At 44.2% G+C, this 21,954-nt stretch overlaps 1 protein-coding gene across 3 annotated transcripts; it reads left to right on the top strand.

The window, feature by feature from the left end:
- Nucleotides 1–274: 274 nt before the first annotated feature.
- LOC119461481 (molybdenum cofactor biosynthesis protein 1) lies at nucleotides 275–21,152 on the top strand. Of its 3 annotated transcripts, none has more exons than XM_049673113.1 (11): nucleotides 275–361; nucleotides 639–698; nucleotides 759–976; nucleotides 1,055–1,139; nucleotides 6,780–6,947; nucleotides 9,531–9,623; nucleotides 9,702–9,835; nucleotides 10,065–10,136; nucleotides 10,216–10,368; nucleotides 12,671–12,781; nucleotides 20,973–21,152. In XM_049673113.1, exons 3-11 carry the CDS (start codon nucleotides 851–853, stop codon nucleotides 21,147–21,149), a joined length of 1,119 nt encoding a protein of 372 aa, XP_049529070.1. In that variant the 5' UTR covers nucleotides 275–361; nucleotides 639–698; nucleotides 759–850; the 3' UTR covers nucleotides 21,150–21,152. The 3 variants fall into 3 exon arrangements, with proteins under 3 accessions (XP_049529070.1, XP_037578740.1, XP_037578739.1); XM_037722812.2 differs by lacking the exon at nucleotides 275–361 and adding an exon at nucleotides 376–557 and having other exon boundaries at nucleotides 1,055–1,144; XM_037722811.2 differs by lacking the exon at nucleotides 275–361 and adding an exon at nucleotides 379–557.
- Nucleotides 21,153–21,954: the final 802 nt, after the last annotated feature.

Here is a 21,954-nt window from a genome sequence, read left to right as displayed (position 1 = left end):
GTCGGGCAGCATTCACAAATGATTTCCGGATCCGTTCGGATCTCCCGCGCTCACGCAAGGTATGGCCACCTGACTCTGGAAGGCCACGTGATAAACCGTCAGTGCCGCTGGCCATAGCGGCTGGCGGGGCGCTATGGTACGAGCATAGGGAAATGAATTCTGTGGTAAACCGTCAGTGCCGCTGGCCATAGCGGCTGCCGGAGCGCTATGGTACGAGCATAGGGAAATGAATTCTGTGCTATGAGTGTGTGAGAGCACGTTGAGAGGCTGCGGCAGCTGTGAATCGTGTGATGCCGTTGCTGTTGCCGTTGTTGGCGTCCATGAGCTCAGTCGAGCATTGTGGAAGCTCAGTATTATGGAAGTATTACGTTTGTGTGTATGTGAAGTATGTTTTTTGTCACTCGTACGAAGTCCGCACCTGTATCCGAGCGTATCATAACTACACCTTTTGTCGTGCGCGCATGCTTCCCGGGGATCGCACACATTTCCGTGCTTATACTTGTCAGTCTATTTCGGGCTGGCCGCTTTCGCCCACTGCATACCGCTTGTTCGTACACGTATACGCTGCTAAGTTCTTCATGCTGATTCAGGGCGGTCTGTTTTTACCCCGACATTTTCTGGTTTCTCTACTGCCGTAGCTAACGCAGGCTGCCCATAGACACCACCACAGGTCGGAGAAGCAGTTAGCCGCTGTCAAGGTAAGCTATACTGTGACGGCACGGAACGTTGTCCTGTTCCTAATATGTTTGTGTGCACAGGCATCGCGCAGTGGCATCGGAGGAAGTTTGACGGGTCTGTCGGAGATTTGCCAAAGATTTAACCGAAACGTTTTGAGAAAAACCGCTTCAGGATGTTTTTACGAACTTCACTACTACATCGTGCGGGCACAGCAGTCCGGATGCTGCGTCCCATGTCACAAGCGAAGCAGCACAGCGTGTATAAAAGGGACGCCACTGATCTTGTACGCAATGACAAAGTGAGTACCGCAAGCCGTGCACATGCAGCCTACAGGCACCTGTTGCTGACAGACTAATGAATGTCGTATTGTTTTCAGGATGCCGGTCAAGTTTTGGTGGACACTTTCGGCAGGAAACACAATTATCTGCGCATCTCCTTGACGGAAAAGTGCAGCCTTAGGTGTAAGGTTTTTCGCATTGGCTTCAGCTTACTGTAGTGTCGTATCATTTGCTGTTGCGTTGGCTGCATAATGTGTCATTTGCATTTGCTTGCTGCAGGTTTTGAGAAATGCATACATGTCCTCGGAACATTTATTAAGTGCCAGTGACATTTTACTGTTATACACAGCGAATCAGCTGTAGCATGTTCACAACTTATGTTGTAAGCTATTCTTTTATTGCATGGAGAAAATGTAGCAAGCACAAAGCCAAGACACACCTGTACTAACTTCCCAAAACCTCTTATTGCGACAGGCACATGCTTTTAAAGGGGTACTGACATGATATTTTCGACTATTCATTTATTGCGTTAAATGAAAGTCCTAAACCATAGAAAAAATAGCGACAAGCATCATAGCACCGCCAATTAATTTAATATAATAGCTTTTCTACAGGCAGTTTCAGTTTCGTTTCCACGAGGATACCGTGTCGTCACGTCATGACGCAGTTTGTGAGAGTGGGACATTCCGATGTTTTGACACTCGTTCTGACTCGCTCGGTCGTCCGCTATGCTGCTACACCTGCCCTTACAATGATTGGCAGCAAACTAGGCGACCAAGCGAGTTGAAGTGAATGTCAAAACGTCGCAATGTCCTGCTTCCACCTGATGACATACTGTGTTGTGACTCGAGAAGTACTGTCCTAATTATCAAAGTGTCAAAGAGAAAATTGTAGAGCAACATCAAAAACTCCCGATACAGCTTTCTGTTGCTCAATACGTGCTACATAAATGTGTTTTTTCCGAGCGTGAAAGAAGCCCACGAATACACGCAAAGCACCGCGAGCAACCAGTCGCGCGGCAATTCTGCGTGTATTCGCGGCCTTCTTTCACACTCAGGAAAACATTTATATAGCACGTACTGAGCAGCAGAAAGCTGTATCGGGAGTTTTTTATGGTGCTATACAATTTTATCTTTGACACTTTGATAATTAGGACAGTACTTCTCGAGTTAGATAATTACAATTACCTAATCAAGTCTCAGTAACGAAAAAATTGCTGGTGGCTACTCCGCTGTACTGGTAACAATACGCACCAGGTTTGCTTCGCGTAACGCCGTTCGTCCTTTTTAAAATCGTGCTGCAGTGATAGCTGGGACACTCTGTATATATACATACAGGGTGTTTCAGCGAACACTTTCAAAATTTATTTAAGATTGCCTATGGCAGATAGCCCAATTCTAGTTGATGAGCTGGTCTACTCGAAGAGGAGGACATTATTTGCACAAAAAATTAAATCCATCATCAACTAATTAACAAAAATAACTTATTAAGCTTTTAACTAATTACCTGATGGCCCATTTTGCAATTTACAAATTGTAGCAGTGGAGTTCGCTAGGCGGACCCACTTAGAATTAATTAGCAGGATGACACCTGTTTGGAGATATTAATTCCCGAACTTTGCGGAGAAATGCATTGGTGTTCCAGTTAATTTGGTGCTTCAATGAAAAAAGCGACGTTTTGTTAAGAACCTAACTGGAACGCCAATGCATTTCTCCGAAAAGTTCGGGAATTGATATCTGAAACTGGTGTCATCGCGAGAATTCGTTCAAAGTGGATCTGCCTTGCGAACTCCCCGGCTACAATTTGTAAATTGCAATATGGGTCATCAGGTAATTATTAAAAACCTAATTAGAGAATTTATGTTAATTAAAATTTGTGTAATATGGCATCGATATCATTTCTTCCGAAAAATGCTTGGCGCGGACATGGCTGTTAGGCATTAGAGTTTGGTTTGCCCTCGGAATTGCGCAGCACCACTTCTTTATACAACCGCTGTCGGACGGCGCTTTGCATAGTGGCATACGCTCCGCACAAGTCCCGTAGCCAGAATCACATTTCGGAAGGAAGCACTTTCGACCCATTGCAAACACCCCTCAGAAGACCACTGCCACCTTTGTCGAGGGGCTGTGGCGACAATACCACAGCACAAGATCATTAAACGCACGCGAACAAAAAGCTTGCCTTTAAAATAGCGCGGCCGCACATGCAAGCACACGCACGCAGCGGCGGCAGCCCCCGCCTTGCCGGCGGGACTGGGACCGCATTCCGCAGCACCCTCTATGACGGCGCCAAACAAGCTGTAACCGAGCCGAACATGATCTGGCCGCGAGCGGGCGGCGGTTTCGTGCGCGTTGTGGGCAGACTGCCAGCACCTCTCCTTATCGTTCTTACGCCGTGATCATATCATTAGCCCACAAACACTGACACCAAGGACAACATAGGGGAAATTACTTGTACTTACTCACTAAATTAAAGAAATGATAAATTAACGAAGGCATCACTGTTGCCGAATGCGAGGCCCTCCTTGTGTAATGAATGAGAAGAAACGGAACTGAGGGGCCCGATTTTTATTAATCAGATCATAAGAAGCCAAGAAACTGTGCCCCGACACTGTGTTTTCATCCACTTTCATTTCCATTAATTTATTATTTCTTTATTTCAACGAGTAAGTACATGTAATTTCCCCTATGTTGTCCTTAGTGTCAGTGTTTGTTGGCTTCGCATGATATGATATATATACAGGGTGTTTCAGCGAACACTTTCAAAATTTATTTAAGGTTATTGCCTGTGGCAGATAGCCCAATTCTAGTTAATGAGCTGGTCTACTGGAAGAGGCAGACATTACTTGCACACAAAATTGAAATGCATAATCGACCAATCAACAAAAATTTCCTAATTAGGTTTTTAACTAATTACCTGATAGCCCATATTGCAATTTACAAATTGTAGCCGCGGAGTTCGGAAGGCGGATCCACTTGGAACGAATTCTCGGGATGACACCAGTTTTGAGATATTAATTCCCGAACTTTGCGGAGAAATGCATTGGCGTTCCAGTTAATTTGGTACTTAAATGCATAAAGCAACGTTTTGTTAAGAAACAAGGCAGGACATGTATTTGGGGGTGATGTCCGTGTGGTGCGTGATTGCAGTGATTGTATATTACTGTTGTACCATCCTACATGTTTTGGTAAACACTCATTTGTACCTGCATGTGTCCTCTTCCCCCCCCCCCTAACTTAACCCTCACTATACTTGGCTTTTCCTTTTTCCAATATGATAGCTATACAGCAAATAGCCGTGAGGGAGGTTATGGCTTGCAGATTTGCAGGAATTTGGTTCAACATAGAATAACCCCCATATTCAGAAATGCATCAGAAATGAACGCGCTGAAGGAAATGCTATGAGCTTTCTTTCATGGGGCAGTATCTATAGTACAATGTACTGTTAAAGGGAACACCTATAGCGGACAGTAAAGCCAATATAACTCTAGCATTATCTACTTTATTGTTACGTTAGACTGATATGTAAGGGCTGAACAATTATTTAGGGAACTAGAAGCGATCAATACCAATTAGTTACGCTAGGGTGCCTGTTACAGTTGCAAAATTAAATCTGCTCATCAGTGCTCAAGGCTTATGTCCACTTAGAAGTAGCACAGTTTTAAATATATCCGTGCGCAGACTTGCAGCGAAATGCACTAGTATCTTGCTGAATGCAGTGGGGTAAAACTGTGGAACACCAACACATTGTGTGGCTGTACCTGTTCAGCATGGAGGACATTTAGATGTTCGTCGATTGTTCAAGGAAACAGATCAGCCCGGGGCGAACATGACGGGTCCTTTCTGGGTAGTCTGAAACTGCCCAGCTTTATAACAGACGATTTATGCCGGCTGTCCCTATGTGATTTCCCAGTAGACTGACAAAGTCTCTGCTGGTCTCTGCAATGACCCATACATTCACATGTTCCCTTTGACAGTGGACTTGACTGTAATTGGATCTTCTTGTGATGCACGTCACTTGAACAGTACGCACGTTTGTTTCAATTCTGCATCTGCCATAGAAGGACATAGAACTTATTGGTTAGAACAAAAAAGGCAGGTATATCTGTGGAGTGTGTAGTCGTTTTACATTGTGGCACTGACAGAGATTTGACAGGGAAAATTACAGAATTTGTGAATTGGAGACTTAACAATGGAACAGCAATAACAACGACATAAGGCTTCCACGGAGTTCATCTTAAACGGTTGTATACTGTGAGTTTGCAACAGCACACAGTGTGATTTTCAATATAGTCTGATGCCTTGAACATGCAATACTGAAGCGTTTTGAATTTCTGCATGCAATGGGTTTCCCCAGGATCCTCCCCCTACATCTCGCTCACCCTTTAATTCCCGTATACACTTGCTACCTTGATGAAGTGCTGCCTTTACAAGAAGGCAAGCCGTATGGATCCAGTTTTACGTACCGTTCACTTTCCCGGCGATTTCATTGTACCAGAACAGTGATTGCTGTTATTTTCATAAAGTATCAATCTGTTTACTCTTGCATGCCATGCATCTGGTGTCCTTTAATCCTCACCACTTGCCGCCGAAGTTCGGTTTGCCAGCATACTCTATGAAACTAGATATATCTGTGACTTCAAAGTTCTTCTTAATGATGTCGGAAGATACCACACAGATTAAATCAGATTGGGGCGTGTGCTTCTTACAATTTTGGGGGGCGGGGTGGGGGGCTTGGTCTGTGATTTTTGGGGTGCAGCTTGTACACGTGTGTGCGCCTACTCGAGTGTATATGGTAAAATTTCTTTCAATTTAATCCCTTTCCTCACTTTCTTTTTCAACATTACCCAGTCACGTTACCTTGTTCGACACTGCAAAAAAATTGTCTTCAGCAATGCATCCAACCTCAAAGCAAAAACCCATAAAACATTTGAGCATTTGAGATAAACTCCTCCCTGTATTCTTAGTGACCTGCTGGCAGACTGAGTAAACAGAGGTGCCATGGTTAAGAGGAAACTTTAGCTCAGGACCAACTCTGATGCCACCTATACAAATACATGTAAAACGGGGAAACGCTTTTTCGAGATCACCACTGGGCCGATTTTATGAAATTTGTTGCATTTGTGAGAAAAAGTGAAATTCTAGTGAGTGTTGGGGGTGGAATTTTCAATTACGGTATTACGGTTTGAATTTTTTAAAGGAATTTTCATAACTGCTAAGACTGAAAAAAAATAGGAGCACGAAGTTTACAAATTCATAGCTCTGCACCAAGAACACATATCACCGTTCCATCACAGCCTCCGCGAGAATATCTAAAGCGGACAAATTTGATATATCAATTTATATCGTACGTGAAGTTGTTGCATTGTTTACAAAGGTTTTGCAAAAGTCCTACTCACATACTAGTGGTCTACTTGAGAGCCATGCATAAGGCATCAGTTTTGTGTGCTGTAGAGGTACTATTCATAAAATTTACAGAATTGTGATATCATTTGTCATTGCTGCGTTACAGAGTTACAATCGTAAACATGATAGTTTGGTTTCCTGAAACTTAGTAGTTTTCAACAATTTTAATTAAACAATTCACAGCCTAAATAAAAAATTCGCTGCCAACAGTCGCTAGATTTAAACTTTTTTTCTTTTATTTGCAACAAACCTCATCAAATTTGATGCAGGGCTTGCCGGCAAAGACAATTCCTCCTTTCCCATTTATTTAGATAGGAACCCTTGAGCTAAAGCTTTCCCTTAACTAGAAGCTTTGTGCATTAATCACTTAATAGTCATACATTATCATTAGTATATTCTGTGCCATGATTTGTTGCAGGTGTCTACTGCATGCCAGAGGAAGGTGTACCATTGACTCCAAAAGAAAAATTGCTCACTTCGGACGAAATAGTGCAGTTAGCAAGTCTGTTTGCCAATTTTGGTGTGACCAAAATTCGTCTCACTGGTGGAGAGCCTCTTGTCCGAAAGGATGCTGTCAGTATTATTGGTAAGTTGTGCTTTTGAAAATAGGTCCTTGGGAAACCTTTTCATTTATGATTAGAGGATCCGCATAACACATGTTGCGTGAATCTTCCATGTGTATGTGTTCAGTGTACACTATGTAAGTGAGTGACATGTACTTTAAAGCCATTTTTCACCTCATTGTATGTGCATAAAATAGCCTGCCATCTGATACAAGTCAACTCATGTTTTAGTTTGGTATTGCAAAGGCGCCTCTTTCACAGGTAGAGGTAGAGCCTTGGAGTTACTGGCATCTTTCACAGGTGACTCCACACTTGCATGATTCACTTCTTTCTTCCTTGCCTCTCAGCACAAGCTATTCTTATGTGTAAAGCAGGCTTTTGAATTGCCTTTCATAAACTGTCGTGGCGGTGGCCATGTGAATGGTGGAAATCACTGGGGCATTCATTTTCGACCTGCGTAATTTACTGCAAAGCTCTTACGATTTCATTTTCGCAAAAGCCAGTGAATGTCACTCTAGTATACGTTCAGCATAGATGGCTGTAGTTTATGCCAAAGAGAACCACTAGATCAATTTAGGCTGTAAAGTGATAATTAAAAAGTTTATTTTAAATAATATCGTGGTAAGAGGTTGATTCTCAATTCTAAAATGAAGGCCAAACTTCCATCTTGCCAAAATCCTAGCGCTGCTATTTCAATCTTGTTGTATTTGGGCCATTTTCGTGCTGTAAAATGTATAAAAATTTGTCAGCGTAATTTGTAATTCATTCTATACCGATACATTTTATAAAAAATAGTGGGATACAGAAGTCCTGGGACGGCTTAGATTTGAGAATTTGTCCAGTGTGGCCATCTGGCCACATCAAGCATGCGTCGCTGGGGCAGGTGGCAAGCTGGATTGCGATTGCATGGGAGGATGCATCTCGGCTGCCATCATCATGCGCACGTTTAGGAAGTGTATTTCCGATGCACTGGACAGTACAGAAAACAACACATTGTGGGAGGAGGAGAGCGACAAGGAATCCATCTTTGCCGACGTGGATGACGACGGTGGATTACATGCACTACGCTGCAGTAGATTCACCACTAGTGTTGCGTGTTCTAAATAAACATTGTTTAAGACTTCTAAATGTTAGTGCTTTTTTTGTCAGCATACCTGGAGGATGTTTTTTAGTGGCACCAGCACCGAGTGAGACTCTTGTTTATTGCGCAGCAACTTCCAGTTAGGCACCGACTTTAGGTTTGTCACAGAGGTAAGGCGAAATGAAATATAAATCATAAAAAATATTAACAAGCAGATATCGATGGTTCTTCTTATGGTTGATGATAGACATGGCATTCCAGAACAGGTTAAATACAGTAAAAAGCTAATTAAGTGTCAGGAACAATTATAAACAATGAAGGAAAGCCTTATTGCCGTAAACCAAAGCACACAATCGTACACTTTCGAGACTCACCACATCAGTCACAGTTTGGCTCCATGTGCGTGGCGGTTTCCCGCCAGGTCCGTTCGTTCACTCTTCCAAATTCGGTTTCTCGCCCGTTCTCTTCGCCATGGAAGTAGACGACGAGGACGCCGGGTCAACTGGTGTGTGGTGTAGTGTAGTACATCAAGAATTCACCAGCATTCTCTGTGTCTGTATTGTACTTCACTTTAATACCACAAGGTAACACAAGGAAAACACAGTTAACCCAACAATATACCACAGTACACCAACGCCGAGGTGCGAGTGCAACTGGCAGACACCTAAGTCAAGGATTAGGGTCATTTCTGATCTTTTTCTTTCTTTCTTTCTTTCTGGCTTTTTGATTTTCGGGTGTCGGCTTAGAATCAGGGTCAGCCTAGATCTGAGTGAATATGGTATGCCCAGTCTTTCTTTAGATTCTTTAGAATACAATGTAGTCCATCTTTACTGTTAAAATAATTATCTAGGCTCGAGCCATCATCGTCTTATGCATTGTTTCTGGTTGCCAAGCCTCCCCTCGCAGTGAGAGTGGCTTTTTCAGTATTGTTGAAGATAATAACACAATTCAGCCTATTTTTCTCTTTAGTATATCACTGTAAATATGATGCATCATGTACTCTACATCTTTCCCCATGGAATATGCAGTTTTACATTACTAGATGGAAGGATGGCTTCAGTGATCCACTGCGGGGGCTCAGTGGCTATGATGTGGCGCTGCTGAGAAAAGGTTGCGGATTTGATTCCCATCCGCGGCGGCCGCATTCCAGTGGGGGCGAACAGCAATAACATTGGTGCACCATGCTTTCAATGCACGTTGCAGAACCTCAAGCAGTCAAAATTATTCTGGAGCCCTCCACTATGGGATCCCTCGTAACCGCTGTGCAGATTCATGATGGCAAATCCTACAATTGAATTTTTACTTAGGATGACTTCAGTGTTTATTGATGTTCATTTATGTGAATAACAACAGTGAATATTATTGTTTTTATATTTGTGTCTTAGTTTGAATATCACTGAAAAACTAAAGCGCGTCTATTTACAGCATGTCGATTTTGCCAAAATGCAGTTTGTTGGCCTTATCTCACCGCTTCGTTGCAACGCTGTTACCAAGTCGATGGTGTGTCTCTTTCTGTGCATTTCAGAGAACCTGGCAAAAATTCCACAGTTGGAAGTGCTGGGCATTACAACAAATGGGTTGGTGCTGTCGAAAAAAATTCCAGACTTGAAGAATGCAGGTTGGACATTTTGTTGTTCGGATGTGGCTTACCCTATCGTGGTTGTAGTTTTATGCAAATCGCTGCTTTCAAATGCAGGTTTAACACATGTAAACATAAGCCTCGACAGCCTAGTACCTGCGAAATTTGAATTCCTGGCAAGGCGCAAAGGCTGGCATGTAGTGAGGAAAAGCATTGATGATGCATTGGCAGCTGGCTTTGACTCTGTTAAGGTGAGTGTCATCATAATGTGAAATCGACTTGACAATCATCCTGCATAAATAGATTTTCATAACTGCAATAAAATGGGTTTTCAGGGCAGTGTTGCTGCTTAGAACTGTGTCGGTCTGTTCAGGTATTATTATATAATGTAGAACAAACCTAGCTGTCATGATGAAGTGCGAACTGTTAACTATTCAGATGTTTCCGTCAAGACTTCTTACATGTATTGTTTTTGCCCAGATAAACTGTGTTGTGATGAAAGGAATTAATGAAGATGAACTGGTTGACTTTGTGAAGCTCACAGAAACTAATGTAAGTACCATGAGTTAGACTAGGCAATTGCCTTGCTTGGCTGAGGTGTGGGACAGCTTTCTGGATGCTTATGTTTCAGAATGTTGAAGTGCGGTTTATAGAGTACATGCCCTTTGATGGAAACAAGTGGAGCAGGCAAAAACTTGTCCCTTTTGAGTGCATGTTGTCGACGATAAAAAAGGAGTTGCCCCTGTTGGAGCGACAAGATGATGGGCCAAATCATACCTCGAAGGTAATGTACACAGCACAAGATTGTAGATGTTCCACTGTTGTGTCAGCACTTTAAACAGCACTTCAGACAGTGAACTATAAATAGTTCAGTTAAGGAAGCATTCGACTTTGTCGAATGGTGCGCTGCTTATACTTGGGAGTCGAGTCAAGTAGACCAAAACTCATTGCCCTCTCTGTACACAATTATTTATTGAGTGTGCCTTTTTGACATCTTAAAATCAGTCTTGATCAGAAATTTGTCATTCTGTTATAAGTCAAAATTTTTTTAGCCACAATTATTGGGACCATTAATCACATGTTTGTAACAGCAGTTTGTAATGCTTAGCCCTGTCATATGATACACAAATGCTTCCATGATCAGACTGAATACCTCTGAATATCTCATCTGAGAACTTTGCAATTTGTATTAACTCTGTGCAAGCAGTGTGGTGGGCATTAGCTTTATCTTAATTTGTTTGCCAGTGATGAGGCAGGGTAGCTGAATGTGAAAATGCTATGATGTCCATGGCTGCTTATGCATTGTGTTGTTTCCTCTAATACATTTTATAGGAGTTTATCCTGGTGTGTCAGTTTGTACCACTTTAAGCCCATTAATTAGAAATTAAATTATTGCCAGCTTCACTCTGCATACTTTGAACGTAAATTACATTTGTACGAATTAAATTGCATTACGGGGAATGCACACAAAGAAACCATGTGCATAATATCGCCTCTGCTGCATAAAAATGGCTGAGCTCTTCGTGCATGAGCTTACTTCTACGTATGATGCGCAGGAACGCAGTATGTTTCATTGAGCAGAGTATTGTCACGTCAAGGCACACTGGTGATTTCATCGAGGACTTAAACCATAAGGCTATTTCCGCACCATTTATTAAAAGTATTGTGTGTGCCTCATGGTCCCTAGCCCCACAACGCTTTCATCTTAATGCTCACAGTGGTAGGGAATATGCAGGGTGTTTCCGAGAACACTTTCAAAAATTCTTGAAGGTTGCCTGTGGCAGACAGCACAATTCTAGCTCATGAGTTGGTCTACTCGAAGAGGCGGACATTACTTGCAAAAGAAATTGAAATGCATAATCGAATATTAACAAAACTTCACTTTTTAACTAATTACATGATGGCCCATATTGCAATTTACAAATTGTAGCCGGAGAGTTCGCAAGGCGAATCCACTTGGAACGAATTCTCGGTATGACAATAGTTTCGAGATGTTGATTCCCGAGCTTTGCGGAGAAATGCATTGGCGTTCCTGTTAGTTTCATAACTAAACGTCGCTTTATGCATTGAGGCACGAAATTAATTTGTATGCCAATGCGTTTCTCCGCAAAGTTCGGTAATTAATATCTCGAAACTGGTGTCATCCTGAGAATTATTTCCAAGTGGATCCGCCTTGACAACTCCATGGCTACAATTTGGAAATTGCAATATGGGCCATCTTCTAATTAGTTAAAAACCTAATTAGCGAATTTGTGTTAATTAATCGATTATGCATTTAATTTTTTTGTGCAAATAATGTCCGCCTCTTCGAGTAGACCAGCTCATAACTAGAATTGGGCTATCTGCCACATGCAACCTTAAATAAATTTTGAAAGTGTTCGCTGAAGCACCCTATATAGCAAGCGCAATGAAGGAAAACCTGTTGTCATAACTGCTGACTTGATAAATTGCTAGCTATTTTCTTTTTAACTCATCGAATAATTGGTTGTGCTAATTTAAAAAGGGGGGTAGAGAGGGACAAAAGGCATATGTTCTATTAGTGTTTACTCAGCTCATCAACACTGTATGGTGCTTAAAAATATCCTTTCTTTGTTACTGATTTTTATTTTTACACTGCTTGAATATGCTGCTAGTGAATGGATAACAACATTTGGGATCCTGCTCTTCAACGTAGAAATTGCAAAATTCTCCTAGGACATGCTCAGACTTATTTGACTTGAACGAGATAAACACTTATTGGATCAGATACAGTGGAGTGTACAGCATTACTAGCACACACCACGTTGACATTAAATATTCTACATCTTGCTTAATTTGCTCATGTCCTGTTCTTAATTTCCTTGCATCTTATAACATGTAACTTGACTCTAGACTGAAAGCTACAGTTGGGCCGTGATAAAGCAGATTTGCATAATTTGGAAATGGTGGATAAATGAGAGATTTGAAAATTTTGGTTGACCTCTATGTTTCCAATGTTTAAATTGAGGGAACAAGCACATTTGGGGTCATGAGTAAAAAATAGCATTCATGTTGTGTGCCTCACTTTTGTCATGTTTCATAATGCAGTAAGGGACTTTTTTTTTCAGTTATTTAGTGTACCTGGTTGGACAGGGAAGGTCGGTTTTATAACGTCTATGACTGAACACTTCTGTGGAACATGCAACCGTATTCGCATAACAGCTGATGGAAACCTCAAGGTTTGCTTTCTTCAAATTTATGTTTTCATATAGAGTTTATTCAAGAAACTTGCAAACAATTTCTGAAACGCCACCTGTCTGCCACCTGTCTGCCCTGTTGATGCATTCCTCACTGCTGCGTTTTCACGGCTACTACGTCGCATTTTCCTGCTCCGGACCTGAATCCCATTTACTTCCATGTATTATGTTCTCCCTTGATACGTCGCCAGTCTGTAATGTTCCTGGATCTTGCATTGCGTTTGAATGTGGCGGTCACGTAAATTTAGCGGTGCAGCCAGCTTGTACTGTATAGACTCCTGTAAGGTCCGCACCCGTGTAAGGGCTGCACTCCCAGCTTGGTTGCCCGAAATTTGGAAAAAAAAGACTTCGCATTCGGTGCCTCATTGCAACGCGCTCGTGCTTGGTGCATCAATCGCGTTCGGTGCCCTGGCCACTACTAGATGGGAAGAGCCATCTGGTAGTGGCATCTAGTATCTAGAGCCATCTAGCAGCAGCCCTTACATGGGCCCGAACCAAAAGGTTCGGTCCCGTGTAAGGGCAGTGTGTCAAAATTGTAAAAAAAGAAAAGTGCAGCCCTTAAACGAATCTATATGGTACGTTGAAGCAAGCAACCGAAGTTTGCAGCAAAATACCAAAGTCGCACAAACCAGCCGCTGCACGTGTGCACAGAGAAGCTGGCGAAGCGCCCGAAGCGAAGTGCGCATAAGCTGAAGCCTACCGAGATCCACGCAGGCTGTGCCAGATCCACTGAGTACAGCGTTACATTTATTTTGGAGCCGGCAAGGGTCTTATACGCGTAGCATAATTGCCGGTTTTCTTAAGCCAGCTTCACTGCAATAAAGCCGTGTTATACGGTGAAGCATATTAGGAGTTGAAAGGCGCCACTGTATCGAACAATTGTACACGTCCCTTAATTATACACGCGTGCACGCATCATCCTCAGTCGCAGTACAAGAGCTGAGACATCTAATGACCCACTAGCAGCCATTCAGAGCTGTTTCTGACATAGCTGTGGCAATTGGTGGCCTTCCTCACAGTTAAGTTTTGCCGGCTGTTACATTTTTTTTCGGGGTCCCTTGAAAAACGTGTCAACAGGGTTGTGTATTCAGCATTTCATCATTCATAGCCAAATGTTCTGTTATGCACATCTGTGTTCCAGTTCTCCAGAAGGATCTTCACTGGCTCTACCACTTTTTTTAGAATTGACTACTATGTGCATAGACTGCAGCTCCGTACATTTACAGAGAACAGTGGACAAAAGACGTGCAACCTCGAGCTTAATTATTTTTCCCCTACAAGCACGAGAAAGCTCTGTGAAGTACAAAGTACTGTCTTAAGCACTTTGTGCGTTGAAGTGCTCAACATTTGATGGTCTGGTGCTCTTGTTGCATTTGTTGTTTCCCTGGCACTGGAATCAAACGCGCCTTTTGTTTGTCATTCCTTTTCAGCTTTGCTTTGTCATATTTTCCTGGTGCTAGGAACATTTTGTTCTTATTTCAACCTGATTTTATTTTTATCGTGCTTTTACTTTAAATAGTGAGTGTGCATGGTGGTTCAGTTTTGTGCATATCTCAGCTTGCACGAAGGAAGCTTAATGTAGTAAAGTCCACAAAGTTGGATAGAAAAGCCTCTAAACAGCTGAGTGCATCCGTGTTTTTGCATGTTATTTCACCCGCACAACCTGGGCTTCAGACACACACAGAAAAATAAAGGTTGATTGCTGGGATTCAAAGTTCAAAAGCAGCACAGGTTCTAGAGATGTATCATAGTGGAGGGCTCCAGATCAACCTGAACTAGTTGAGGTTCTTTAGCATGCAGCATATATATGCACTCGGTGGTGCTCAGTAAACCCATATTTTCCCACTCTGCCTCCCATCAGAATGCAGCCACTGAAGCCAAGAATGCAACCTGCAACCTCATATTCAGCAGCAAAAGGTTATGCCCACTGAGGCACCATGGCAAGCCACAGATGAGAGCGCATTTTCAACGCAAATATATGTAGCTATGGCAACAGATGTGGCACCTCATATATCTTAAGAGGAAACTTAGCTCAGGTGCTCCTGTCTGAATGCATAGGAACAGAGAAATCATTTTTCTCGGCAATTTATGTATTATACACTCCTCTGAAATATACCACTAATTTAGGAGTAAGACTTTTACAAAATTATATCCAACACACATGTTGGAATCTATGTGAAGGGAAGCTTTCATGAAGTGGGTAATAAAATGCTATAAATTTGCCTGTTTATTTTGTCTTTTGCATCGAGGAAACTGACGCACGCATGTGATCTCGCTCACCCATGCTGCGCAATGTGGCAAACCTTATATTTTCCTATATTTCATCATATCTTATTTTTTTAAGTCTACTAGCCGCTTCCTGGCTGATCGCCCGTTCTGGGTATGTGCCATAGTATGGAAATCATCAACATGCGTACGCACTTCGTGCTGATCCCCGCTATAGGAATGTTTCGTAGTATGAAAATCATAATAATCAAGTCACAGTCATCTCAAAGCGCTAGTTGGTAGCACGATACGTGCCGGCCGATTCTAGGCCATCAGCCATTGTGGGTATGATGCATAGTAAAGAATTATTCATCATAATGAACACATGGACACGACCTTTGGCCGATCCGCTGTTGTGTGTATGCGCCAAATTATGGAGATCGTCATCATCACACATGGCGATCTTCTCAAAGAGATAGTTGGTGTGCTCACAATACGTACCACCCACTTCTTGGCCAATCTCCTATTGCGGGCATGTGCCATTGTACCACCCGATCCTTGGGTATGCACCATTGTATGGAAATCATCATCATCAGTATAATCAACACGTGGACCCGCTTCTTGGCTGATCCCTCTTTGTGGGTATGTACCACAGTAGGAAATCATAATCATCACCACGCAGCGATCATCTCAAGGAGCTAGTTGATGGAACGACATCTACCACCCACTTCTTCACCAGTCCCCGGTGTGGGTATGTGCCCATGGTATGGTAATTCATCATCATTATTAAGATGTGGCGACCCTATGAAAGAGCTAGTCGGTGTTGGCACGAGATAAGTATACGTGCATTTGTGGCCGAATGGACAGAACATCAGACTGGTGCACTGGCAGGCTGTGGTTCGAATTGAGCCGCACAATCATATTCAAAGTTTTTAAAAAGCGATTTTGAATCTACTCGTGGAGAGGCCGACCAGCGACCGAACATCCAAGGCCAAACCGTGGGATGGTAGGTGTTGAATTTCCGGCGTTCTTCCTACAAGAAAGAAGAGGACGAGGATCGAGCCAGGGAGCGCGTGAGCGCGTTCGAAGGGACTAGCCTGCCATCTTGGACGTTCTGGGCTCAGGTGGACGCTAATAAATGCCTGTCTGAGTCTCGAGTTTTTGTCGGCTGTTCCGTGTGCCACGTACTCTAAAATTTGGTGCCGAAACCCGGGAGGCGACAGCCGGGAGCTACCGTCAAGGGACTTTGCTGGTGGCTGCCGACTGGAACCACTGCCACGAACCATGGAGGCATACGGATCAGCTGACCGCCATGGATAAGCTCAAGTTGAAGTGAGCCACAAGAAGGGCCCAAAACACCAGGATCATTCAAGAGGCAAGTGCGGTGCTAGAAAACAATGCCGCGACATTGCTACAGATTGACTGTATATACGAGCGGCTCAAGAACAATAACGACGAATTGAAGATTAATGATGAATTAGAAAGCCACATAAGTGAAGAGGCATTCGAGGCGGATTACGCAACCGTAATTGAGTATGAGGACAACGCGACCCGCATCTTAGCCGAGCTCCAGAGCAAACGCCGCCAGCAGTCCGAAACCACTTCATTGTCATCGCCTGTTGATGTTCGCGACATGCCGGTGGCCACGGGGCATTCTGAAAGGCCAGGAGTAAAGTTGCAGAAGCAGGTGCTTTCGACGGTGATCTGTGCAAGTGGAACGCGTTCTGGGAGCAATTTGACCAGATCATCAACCAGAATGGAACCCTTACAGCTACCGACAAATTCAACTACCTGAGGTTATTTTTGAAAGGAGACGCGGCGACAGCAATAGCGGGGCTGCCTACCACCGAAGCGTGTTACGTTGACGCCTTGGATATTGCTAAAAAGACGTTTCGGGGACAAGAAGCGATTGAAGCAGGAGTATTTCTCAAGGCTTTGAAGGCTCACTCCTGTGCGTTCTTCTAATGAAGTAACAAAACTTCGCAAGTTGTACGACCAGGTGCTCATTAACACGCGGGGACTGGAGGCGCTTGGCGTGGGCAAGTCATCTTTCTCGTCGATGCTATGCGACGGTCTGCTCAGGGCACTGCCACATATGACTTTGTTGTAGCGTATCACAGATCTTGCGCTACACAAGCTGCAAGTTCCGCCAATGACAACGTTCAGCAAGCCACGGAGCTAGAGCGTCTGCTGCAGTTCATCTCTATTGAACTGGAAAGCCTAGAAAAGAGGGACTTTGGGGAGCAAAAAGTATATGACAAGGCGACTCATCCTAGAGACAATAAGAACCGCCGGTTTGACAGTGCGATCCCAACGTCATCAGTGCTTCATAACCAAGCTTCTAAAACAACTCCGGACACGGGCTGCATTTTCTGCAAGTCAACGCAGCATTTGACGGAATCTTGCCGTACAGACCTATCGCTGTCAGCGAAGAAGAAACTTCTCGCCGCCGACATGCGGTGCTTTCGATGCACCATTAAAGGCCACCGTGCAATGGATTACAGACGGAGAATTGCGTGCTCCAGCTGCAGAGGTCGTCATGCGTCTAGTATTTGCGACCCAGATAAACTAAACCGAAAGGCCCATGAAGACGTGAAAGGCAGCAGTACGACTGTATGCGCAGCTGCAACTAAGAGCAACGAAAGAAGTGACACTTTGACGTGCGTGCTCCTACAGACCTTCCGAGCATGGGCAGTGACAGATTATGCATGCCTTTACATCAGAGGCGTGTTCGACGGAGGAAGTGAACGTACGTTCGTAACAGAAGCTCTTTCAAGGCGGTTAAAGTTGAGGTGTCTTGGCTTTGATACCATAGCAATAAACACTTTCCGCAAGTGTGAGCAGTTGCACGCCGAAAAGATTTCGCATCGTCGAGCTTCCACTCCGAAGTCAGCATTCCGACGTTGAAGTTGCATTGAGAGCCATCGAGATACCCCACATTTGCCACGACAGATCAGCCAACGCGATGACTTCTTCGTTCGTCACATCATTCAAAGGAACCGGTCACGATATCGCCGATGAACTGATCCACCCGTCCATTGAAAGAGAAAACGGAGTGAGTGTACTAATTGGCTCAGACCAGATGTGGGCGGTGATGGCAGGTGAACTCTCCAGACCGGGAAACGAGGAAACACTCATCGCTATGAACTCAAAGTTAGGATGGATCTTTCAAGGGAGCACCGAGCACATGTCGTCAAAGCCAGTGAACTCACGAGTCATGAATCTGCAAGCAAGCCAACCGTCTGCAGAAGATAAGCAGTTCTTGAGTCGGCTGGATTTGCTCCAGAGGGAAGTCGACAAGCTGACAGCCACAAGTGGAGAACCTGTTCAAGCAGCGTGATCACTTGCTTGTGCAGAGGGACAGCGAGGCTCGCCAGCTTGCCCAGCTCACTGAAAAACTCAAGGAAAAAGGATAAAGATACACATACTGCCCACTTCACATGCCGAGCTACAGAATCACAGATTGACAAGCTGCAAGACAACCCAAACAGCAAGAAGAGTGATGTCGTGAGGCTCACATGCCGAGTGAGAGAGTTGGAAGCAGAAGCTGCATCAGCAGCCGAGTCCCATTCTCACCTCCTGCAAGAAAACCAGAGGCTTCATGAGAACTTTGCACTTTTGGCGAAAGAGCACAAGAACATTGCATCTGATTTGGAGAATGCTGTACAAGAGTAGAAAGACTTTGAACTTCAAATCCAGGAGTATGTGATTAAAGTGGCCGAAAGTAGAAGAGCTCCTGCGTACAAAGGATCGAGATAGGGAAGATCTTTTGAATCAGCACCGGTCCCTTATCTCGGCCAATGCTGATCTGCTGACTCAGGGCGAGCAGAGCGAGAAAGAACAAGACAGCAGTGATACCACACTCAATAGCCTGCGTCAGTAGCTTGCACGACACATGAGTGTGACGACAGAGCAGGAGCAGAAGCTGGCTTCACTGGGAGTAACTATGGCAGCCTTGCAAGAGTCCCTGCAGCACAGCGCTGCCGAGGGAAGTCGGCTGAAGGAGGAACTTCAGAAGAGCTCAGACATGCGCGCAAGGCTCGTCGAGCAAGTGGAATCGCTTCAGGACCAGCTCGCTCCAAAGAACAAACTGTCAACAATCAGATTTTTGGGCACTTGAGGCGCCTAGAGGACGATCTTTCTCTGGCACGTACCGAAGCAGCTACGGCTCGCTCCGACGCAACCAGTCTGGAGCGCTTGCATGCCACATCTCGGGAGCAGTGCTGCCAGACAGACATTGCCCTCGAAAGGATCTCTACCGAGATGGAAAACATGAAGCCGGAGCCACGAGCAGGGCAGCCCAAAATGAAGGGAACCGTTTTCTCAGAAGCAAGCTGTCAGAGTTTGAGCATACAGTGGAGCAACTAAAGCAACAAGTCGTCAGTGAGCAATATGCAAGGGTGATTGAAGTCTACGCAGGAGAAGATGGACACGTTCGCTCTTGCAAGATAAGGCGACAAGACGGCCTCGTGACAAGGGCCATCCAAAGACTGTTTCCGCTTGAACTACAGGCATGGCCGCACTTCGCGGCCGGGAATGTGTTGAATTTCCCGCGTTCTTCCTACAAGAAAGAAGAGGACGAGGATCGAGCCAGGGATCGCGTGAGCGCGTTCGAATGGACTAGCCTGCCATCTTGGACGTTCTGGGCTCAGGTGGACGCTAATAAACGCCTGTCTGAGTCTCGAGTTTTTGTCGGCTGTTCCGTGTGCCACGTACTTTAACAGTAGGCATAAAAAACCTCGCTTTAGAACCTCATAAACGTTTAACAATCTCTCGTAAGTTGTAAATTCAGTTATAAAATTTGTCCGCCTTAGATGCTTTAATGCACGCAGTTTGCTGAACTGAGATGTCTGTTTGTGGTGTGTGCATACGTGTGCATTTTACGTGAACTTGAATGGTCGGATCGAAGATGGCACCGAGCTAAAGCTTCCTCTTAATGTCACACAACTGTGGAAGGAAAAACAATTCCTGCTTAGTGTGATGGTTCGTTGCTGTAAGTAGAGATCGGCAAAAGCAGATGGCGACACAGAAAAACAAATAGTGGTGGACCTTAAGCTTTTAGAAGCTTTTGATGGTTTTGAGCCAGTTTGAAGTCCAGATCTGTCTTTGTGTGTCTTTCTGGTGCCTCCTCGTCTGTTTGTACTACTTGTCAGTTCTTCTGGAGGAAGGAGTGTGGAATTAAGAGAGCAAAGTGTGATAGACACTCATAGAAGCCAATGACCCAATGTAGATTATGGTGCATAGCTTATAGATGATGATGATATAAAAACTTTTATTGAAAATAAGAAAGTAAACCTTGGGTTACGGGAAGATATGGTCAGGTCCCTAGTCCGGGACACCGTTGGCAAAAGCCGCTGCCCGTGCTCTTTCGATGAGGGCTCGTTGCTCCTCGAGGTCCGAGCTAGACAGGGCCGCCTCCCAGTCCTCTCACGTTGGCTGATTTATTATGACAATACTGCTATTTTTCTGACAAACCCATACCATATGATATAAGTCTGCCTTTTGGCCACAAAATTTGCACTGCGCCGAAAAAGACTCGGGCTCTGTGGCGTGAAGCCTAGATGGATTATTAAAGGACATAGTTTGTAGCCGACGGAGGTGACACTCTTCTGATTTATTAAGACCCCTAGCGGGCCCCGGCAGTGTCTGCCTCTCAAGGCGCAGATGCTGTAGTATCTCTGAGTATGTTGTTAACGGAGAGGGGGAGACAAAGTCAGCAAAGGAGGACGTAGAAGGATCCCGGGGAAGAAAAGCTCGTGCTGAAGCATGTGCGCGCTCGTTTCCATCAACCTCCTCGTGACCTGGTACCCATATCAGCTGCTTAGGTGCAGCGCGAGTCTTAGCTTGACTAAGAATTTTGCATGCCAGCGGCGTTATCCTACCACGCATATAGTTTCTATAAGCCGCCTGCGAATCTGTAATAATGTATAGATGAAAAAGTAAACAATTTGCTTTCTGCCATGTGTAGGTGTGCCTTTTTGGTGGTCACGAGGTCTCCTTGAGGGATGCTATACGAGGTAAAGCTACACCGGATGAGCTCATGAGCATAATTGGCAGCGCTGTGCTGAAGAAGAAGTTCAGCCATGCTGGCGTGGACAAGCTGTCAACGCTGAAGAACAGGCCTATGATACTTATTGGAGGGTAGATTATTTTTACGTGAGTTGTGCTCCAAGCGTTTTTTTATACTATGATAATATATATATACATTTTGCTCTGATTAAGCTAATAAACATTGTGTAGAAAATTTTCACCTTTTGGCTCCTTATTTTTTCCTCATTTTACTATCGGCATAAATAGTTCTGCGAATCCTTTATCCCACAGCCTGAAATTGGGAGTCGCAGTCTGCGATAGTTTGTCCGGAGTGCACTTTGGTCGACTTCTCGATAGACCGCATAGCAAAACTACTCAGAAGATTCCGAGTTGATGATGATGATGATATGTGGTTTTTTGTGGCGCAAAGGCCAGATATGGCCAAAGAGCGCCATGACTGAGATTGTTGTGTTAAGCGCTGATTGATTAGTTGCGATGATACGATGTAACATGGCTGTGAAGGGGCCTAAAATCAATCGCTATCATAGAAGCGTAAAACGATATATAGTATAAAATTATGACAGTGATATGTGGAGTGGTCTGTGGGTACAGTACGAATGACAAGTGATCATGATGCTAAAATGCAAGAATATTGAAATATCACGTATGCCTCCTTAGGCCTTTGAGCCCAAAGGCTGTGAGGCAGGTGCTTTCTTTAAGGCAGGTACCGCAGCAGAAACCTCTGCTAAGATGCCGTGCTACGGATTTCCTGGGGCTATAACGTAAAAACTGTGTACATCTTTTAAAAATTCGAAGAAGGATTGATATTTAAAGAGAGGTTCTCTACCTAAGATCATTAGAGGATGAAGTGGAATTTGCTGTCGGTGTGGTAATGGAAAATGCTTTTTCCTAATAGCGTT

This window comes from Dermacentor silvarum, chromosome 8 (assembly GCF_013339745.2).
Source record: "Dermacentor silvarum isolate Dsil-2018 chromosome 8, BIME_Dsil_1.4, whole genome shotgun sequence".
Taxonomy (NCBI): Eukaryota; Metazoa; Arthropoda; class Arachnida; order Ixodida; family Ixodidae; genus Dermacentor; species Dermacentor silvarum.
The sequence above is the reverse complement of the archived record's forward strand: the minus strand, read 5'-3'. Positions and strand labels throughout refer to the sequence as shown.